This window comes from Notamacropus eugenii, chromosome 5, assembly GCF_028372415.1.
Source record: "Notamacropus eugenii isolate mMacEug1 chromosome 5, mMacEug1.pri_v2, whole genome shotgun sequence".
Classification (NCBI taxonomy): Eukaryota; Metazoa; Chordata; class Mammalia; order Diprotodontia; family Macropodidae; genus Notamacropus; species Notamacropus eugenii.
The window spans coordinates 216,958,448-216,965,823 of record NC_092876.1 but is presented as its reverse complement, the minus strand read 5'-3'; the positions used below and the strand labels follow the sequence as shown (position 1 = coordinate 216,965,823).

Genomic DNA, 7,376 nt, shown 5'->3' with positions numbered 1-7,376 from the left:
CAACTCTGTCTCACTTAAATCCAATTCATGAGCAAATCAAGACATCACTCTACAATGTCAGTGGTCTTCAAACCAAAGGATAAATGACAATATGGGAATATGATTTGCATGACTTGGTCTCTATAATTGGTATCATGTTGCTTGCCTTTTCAGTGGATGGGGGAGGAATTGGAGGGAGGAAGAAAATTTGGAATTTAAAAAATGAATGTGTAAAAATTTTTAAAAATTAAACTTTTAGCAAAAGTATATTACATTTTCTACTTCTTCACCACCCACTGACCTCCCAACCCTTTTATCTTAGGTTTCATCCTCACAATTCTTTGAGACCCTGAGGTTATACTCATTATTACCAAATCCAATGACTTTTCCCCATTCATTTTTCTGTTCTACTTCTCTATAGCATTTGATGTTGTTAACTAAGCTCTCCTCTATTCTGTCTTCTTCCTTTATTGCCATGACATTATTCTATTCCTGATTCTCCCTCTACCACTCAAATATGTTCTTTTTCCTTTTGTTTCTCCTTTTCTTTCTACCATCTCAAAGGCTGTCTTCCTGTCTCTCATTTGATGGCATTATCAGTTTCCATGACTTCAACTGCCGCTTTTATTCTGACAATTACTAAATCTATATCTTCAGCTTTCACTTCTTCCCTGAAATCCAATACTATATTTTTACTTGCCTCTTGGACATGGCCAACTGGATGGCCTGTCAACATTTCCAACTCAACTTGGCCAAAAATGAACTAATCATCTCACTGCACATCCCCAGAGCCAGAACCCAACACTGCAGATATTAGATGACCAGGGCAGAATGCAAAGGGCTATACTATACACTCCTTATTTCTGAATCTTCAATCTTTCACTAATCTTCCATCAGAGGCAGCTAGATGGCTCAGTGGATAGAGTTCTGAGCCTAGAATCAAGAAGATCTGAGTTCAGATCTGGCCTCAGTTACTAGTTGTGTGGCCCTGGGCAAATCACTTAATCTCTGTTTGTTTTAATCCACTGGAGAAATGGCAAATCACTCCAGTATCTCTGAGAAGAGAACCCCATGGACAGTATGGTCCACAGGGCCATGAAGAGTCATGCATGATTGAAAAACAATAATCTTCGATTAAGACATGTCAAGCATGCTTTAACTTTTTAATTCAGTTCAATAAAAATCCAGGAAGATTTATTTTTTGGTGTAATCTGTTGTCTCCCTACATATTTCCCACCCTAACTTGCTCAACTGATTTATTTTAACCCAAATGTGGCTCTGTAGCTCTGTTGAATTCCATCCAATTAAATTGAATCCATTTTTTCTACAGAGACCTTTTTTGTTCATGATTTTGTCATTTACTGTGCTACCTGTTCTTCTCATCTTCATTGTCACCAGCAAATTTGAGAAGCTTGCCATAAATGCCATTATAGAAATCACTGATTGAAATATTGAACACAGAGAAAAGCAGAACCTTGTAACATTTTATTAGAAATGTATCTAGACTGATATCAGTTTATTAAGCATAACCCTTTGGGTTCAGTCATTCAATTGTCCATTTCATACAACTGTTTCTTGTCTACAATATAGCACCCACCTCCCAGGGTGGTTGTGAGGATCAAATGATATAATATTTTTAAAGTGTTTTGAAATCTTAAAACACCACATAAATGCTAATTATTATTATTACTTAAATTCTGTGAACTTCAATTTTAATCTTCTCTAAGATGGGGATGATAATACATTACCAATCTTACATGATTTTTCTGAGTAAATGAGGAGACTGACTAACAAGAACTTCAGAGCATGGTCAGATTCCTGCTGGGTTATGCAGTGCATGTTCAGATATTCCTTAACTAGTTCCAATCCACTGTGGAATTTTGAGGAGCTTATTTCCAACCCTGAATGACTGAGGGGTTGAGATGGTATAATGACTAAAAATCTTCTTCATTGTAGAATTGGAAGAACTGATGTTTTACGAAGTGCTGAGCTAGAACTGAGCTTGTGTATGGAAGCAATAACCGTGATCTCTCTCTGTTGGTGGTGAGGCAATATTTCTATCTGCCACCCAAACATCATGTGTCTCTGAACAAACAGTCACTCTTCTTCTGTTGTGTTTGCTCTTCCTTGATCTTAGGCAGCTGAGATATGCAAATGAACAGGTCACACCTTGTAAAAACTTCGAAAGGTTTAAAGAAACATCAGAGGTTCCACTGATATTTGAAAGGAGAAACCGAGTCCACTTGAAGTTGTTATAATAACTAATGACCGAGGACATACCAACTGGAAAGTGGAAAGAGAAGCACCTAAAATTTAGAAATTGCTTCAGGGGTTATGCATGATCCAGGTGACACAGAAAAGTGTCAGCTATGTACTGTAGAAAGATAGGAGTCCTCAGAGCTATCCAAGAGCTACTCCTAAGAGGTAGCTGTCCTGCATTAGGATTCCACAAAGGGTTAAAAGGATTCCCAGGGCCCAAAGTCTTGACCCATCCCTTAGCTTTTGTGGCCTCTATACATGTATTTTTATTCTTAAAGTTTGAGATCACTTTCCCCAGAGACATTGTGTGTTCAAGGGGAGTGTGTTCAGATATGGGATAAATTATTTTGTAACTAATATTCTTGTTATACCTTCTCAGTAAATCTCTTCTAAAAGCTAATAGATTTGTATTATTTGAAGCATATCAGAATGGAGTTTGGGAGCTACAGTGTTAGAAACCCAAACCTCTGATGGTTACCCCTAGAACTCTAAGAAAAGAAATGGTCAGCTATCCTCTGGGTACCTGACTCACCAATGGGAGCAAGAATAGAAGTAATAAACAATTCTGGAGAGCAATTTGGAACGACGCCCAAAGGGCTACAGAAACGTACATACCCTTTGACCCAGCAATACTGCTTCTGGGACTGTAGGCCAAAGAGATCAGAGAAATGGGAAAGGGTCCCACATGTAAAAAATATTTATAGCAGCTCTCTTTGTGGTTGCCAAAAACTGGAAATCAAGGGGATGCCCCTAACTTGGGGAATGGCTGAATAAATTGAATGCAATGAATATGAATGCAATGGAATACTATTGTGCTATAAGAAATGATGAACAGGAAGACTTCAGAGAGGCCTGGAAGGACTTACATGAACTGATGCTGAGTGAGAGGAGAACCAGGAGAACTTTGTATACAGCAACAACCACAGTGTGCAAGGAAATTTTCTGGTAGATTTAGTACTTCATTGAAATGCATGGACTCAGTTGCCAGCCAGGGAGTTTTCTCTTTCTTAATCTCTGGTCCCCCATGGCCTCTCAGAATCGTGACCCAGCTGCCACTCGTGCTGCCCATAACAGGGCCGAGCCTGGGACGAGTGTAGCCGGCATGTCCAGAAGCAAGAGGTTACAGAAGAAATTTATGACCTTAATGATGTCTGGAGACAAAGGAATTTCTGCCTTCCCTGAGTCAGACAATCTCTTCAAGTGGGTTGGGACCATCTATGGGGCAGCTGGGACAGTGTATGAAGACCTAAGGTACAAGCTCTCCCTGGAATTCCCAAGCGGCTACCCATACAATGCTCCCACGGTGAAATTTGTCACACCTTGTTACCATCCTAATGTGGACACCCAAGGCAATATCTGTTTTGACATCCTCAAGGACAAGTGGTCAGCTCTGTATGATGTCAGGACCATCTTGCTATCTATCCAGAGCCTGCTGGGAGAACCCAGCATTGACAGCCCATTGAACACACATGCTGCTGAACTTTGGACAAACCTCACAGCCTTTAAAAAGTACCTGCTGGAAACCTACATGAAGCAGGTGACTAGTCAAGAGCCCTGACCCTGGCTGCCCAGCCCACCTTCCTTCATCTTGTGTATATGTGTATGTGTGTGCATCTATCTTTTTCCCTTCCTCATAATCTGTCTTCTTCCTCTTCTCTCTTCTGTACAGGACTCTATTACAAACTGTTTTCTTTTTTCTTTTCTTCCTTAAGCTCTAGTCCACCCCTCAACGTTAATATACAAATAAAAGTTTTGGTTGTTTAAAGAAAAAAAAAAGAAATGCATGGACTTAAAAAATTTCCAGTGGACTCAAGGCAAAACGCCTTCCACATCCAGAGAAAGAAGTATGGAATTGAATCACAGATAGAAGCAGACTATTTTCTTTTGTATTATGTTTTGTTTTGTTTTATCGTTTCTCCCATTCATTTTAATTTTTCTGTGCAACATGCATGTAATAGGAATGTACGTGTAGAACCTATATAAGATTGTACACCATCTCAGGGAGGGAGTGGGGTGGGAGGGGGGATTGAGGGGGAGGGAGTGGAAAAAAATCTAAGATATATGGAAATGATTGTCAAACACTGAAAACAAATAAAATAATTCAATTAAAAAAAAAGACCTAGAGAAGAGAGCTAGACCAAATGTTTATAAATTAAGCAAGATTTGAAAAATACAAAAAAAAAAAAAAAGGAAAAGAGGAAAGTAAATAGAACCCATTTCTAATTAAAAAAAAAAACACTAGAAGTAACACTGGAGGAACAAAGCACTTTCTCAACTGTAAAGTGCTATCTAAATGTAAGATGTTGTTGCTATATCTTTGGCATTCCCCTTCTCCTTCCCCCACTCCAATCTATCGATCAAACCTTGTCAAAAAAGGAAATAGGTTGTTATTGTTATTGATTTATTTTGTTAGGCTTTTATTGGTTCATTGCAAGCATCATGCACATATGCCATCATACAAATCAGCTACAAAATATTGAATATGGTTTTAGGTCCACAAAAACACCCCTCAATGACTAATTAGAATCTTGCTGAAGTCAAACTCTCCATGTTATAGTTTAAAGAATTTGTCTTCTTTACTTTTTGAAAATTGGTTTGGTATTTGAACATTTCAAGTTCTTTAGCACCTCTCCTCTCCTCAAAGATTACTGACAACAGCTCAGCAGTTATATCCACAAACTCTTCTAGTAACCTGGAATGTAGTTCATTCAGGTCTGATGTTTTGAATACATTGTGAGCAGCACAATGTTCTTCTACAATGTCTCACTTTTCTGGAGTTTCAGTTTCCTATTAACTATCTTGTTCACTCTTCCTAGTCTGAAGCTCGTTCCCCTTAGTTAAAAAAAAAGGAAGGAAACAAAGAATAAAATAGGAAGTGAGTAGTTGTTTTTTCTCCCAGTCATTTTTGTCATTATCCCATTCACAACAAACAGTGGTCCTATCCCCCTGTATCTTTCTCTACCCTGTGACACAGATGGAATCTCTTTTTGTTGTACTTAGCATTCATTGACAATTTCAGTTCATTCTGAGCTTTAGTATTATTCATATTATCCCTACAGAAACATGCCACTCTTTTGTATTCATCCTCAATCATCTGCTCATACTTTCATTTTCTCTATGCATCTTAAAACTTGAGTTGTATAATAAATTCCCTGTGTGGCCACATTGTTCACTTTGAATGATTTCCCCTCTGTGTTCCCTCATCAGAATCATAAATGTTTGTGTCATCAGAATTTTATACTTGAGATCTCTCTTGGCTCAACTTTCCCTATAGAATTTTAGGTCATATCTTTCCTTTCTCTGAATTCTTTGAAATTGCCTCTACCCAAATCTAGAGTGAAAGTGATTGATCAAGACAATCATGGCTTATCTGGAAGGCAGCATGGTACAATGGTAAGACCACTTACTCTGGGTTTTAAAGGACCTGATTCACGTGTTACTTGGTACCTATATGTCTATCAGTAAGCCACTTAACCTCCCTTACACTCAGTTTCCTCATCTAGAAAATAAAGGATTTGGACTAAAAAGCCTCCTACATCTATGGTTCTTGATTTATCATTGATTCTAAGATGGCATTTCCTCCCAAGGGTCATTGATTCTTTGGGAACCAGTTTTCTTATTTATTGGTCAGAATGAGATCTAGAGTAGTAATTAAATGCTTTTTTTCCTCCAATCTTTTGAAGACTAAAATCATCATCGAGGCAAGTCAAAAAAGTTTAACTGGATAATTAATCACTGGGAGAGAAGGAAACTTCTGTGCCCACCTAAATGTGGTGATCGTTTTGAAGTGCCATTAGAAATACTTTTGTGTTTGTGTGTAAACACATACAGAATATCCCAAAAATCTTAGTGCAGTCTTAAATTTTAAACTTTTGTGATACCTTGTATCTATAAATTAATGTGTATAATATTGCAAATGAATGAATATGATATTAAATCTTTATTATATGCGAAGCACTGGGGATACAAGTAGAAAAGTTGTACAATTATATTTTCTAATCAATTATATAGTATGCATTAATTATTATATAAGTTACTATGATATAAAAGAGGGGGCAGAAAGAGAGAGAGAATTACTTCCTCCTGAACCCTTCTTTTGGTGTTATTTTGAAATACAAAGCATGTGCATACACTGACAAGACGGTTCCATCAAAAGTGAGAATCTGTTTTCTAAGGGCTGGTAGATAAGCTTTAGCAATAGCAGCCTTTAGGATGGCAAGCTCAGAAGTTTGAATTAAACAGCTAAAAATAATGTTTAACTATTTTAATGATCTTATTAGAGGAGCACTTTGGGAGTTGGTATGCTGGAGTCAAAATGTAAAAGGAAAGTGACTCTCTTGAACTTTAACCAGAGTCCTGATTATTTGTGTATCTCTATATCTTTCCCAGGATGATAACTCTTCCATTAGGGATACTATAAGAAATTGGACCAGTCTTAATGAGTCAATACTTCAAGTTGTATTTGTTAATGTTGCCCTTGCACACAGTATAGCCTTTAGGCTAAATGCTGACCTGCCAATATTTCCAGGTGAGCCAAGAAATGTCTATTGAAATCTTGGAGAGATTTCCTGACTCCTGGGTTGTTTTTCTCCCCCCGCCATGAGTTATTGGTGAATGACTGTATATAGAGTCATTGTACCGCTTTGGGGTATGAACTTCTGCTTGTGGACTTTGCGGATTCCCCTCTTCTATCTCCTTTTCATATTCTCCTTTTCTATCTAACTTGTTGCTCTGGCCTTGCCCTAGTGTTGCCCTTGTGCCCAGACTCACAGCTGGCATCAAGATCACAATAGATCTACCTCACACTCATCAAATTCTACCTCACTATCAGTTGAAGCCATGCTGAGAACATTCTACTCACCTGACTTCTTCTGTGGAGGACCTGCTATCCATTGATACTTTGCCTATACTCATTTTCCAATGGTTAGCAAACCCACAGTTCCTCTTAATTCCCCCATCTCTGTGGTGCTGAATCCCAGACTATCGAACAACAAGTCTCCCTCTCCATCCCCTGCTATCTGCTCTCTTGGTCCCATCTACCTTAACTCTCCTTGTTCCAATATCCCACTCCATATCTGCTCACTCTTTCTGCTGTGCCCTCTGAAATTCCCACTCTATAATTAACAAATTTGAGAACT

General features: G+C 38.2%; 1 protein-coding gene across 3 annotated transcripts; it reads left to right on the top strand.

The window, feature by feature from the left end:
- Positions 1 to 3,262: 3,262 nt before the first annotated feature.
- LOC140509096 (ubiquitin-conjugating enzyme E2 C-like) lies at positions 3,263 to 3,896 on the top strand. Of its 3 annotated transcripts, none has more exons than XM_072616973.1 (2): positions 3,263 to 3,385; positions 3,473 to 3,896. In XM_072616973.1, the coding sequence occupies exons 1-2, from the start codon at positions 3,263 to 3,265 to the stop codon at positions 3,794 to 3,796; spliced, it is 447 nt and encodes a 148-aa protein (XP_072473074.1). In that variant the 3' UTR covers positions 3,797 to 3,896. The 3 variants fall into 3 exon arrangements, with proteins under 3 accessions (XP_072473074.1, XP_072473073.1, XP_072473072.1); XM_072616972.1 differs by having other exon boundaries at positions 3,263 to 3,550; positions 3,614 to 3,896; XM_072616971.1 differs by having other exon boundaries at positions 3,263 to 3,896.
- Positions 3,897 to 7,376: the final 3,480 nt, after the last annotated feature.

What these genes read in the sequence shown, in the direction of transcription:
- LOC140509096 (XM_072616971.1), top strand. Translation starts at nt 3,263, where the DNA reads ATGGCCTCTCAGAATCGTGACCCAGCTGCCACTCGTGCTGCCCATAAC.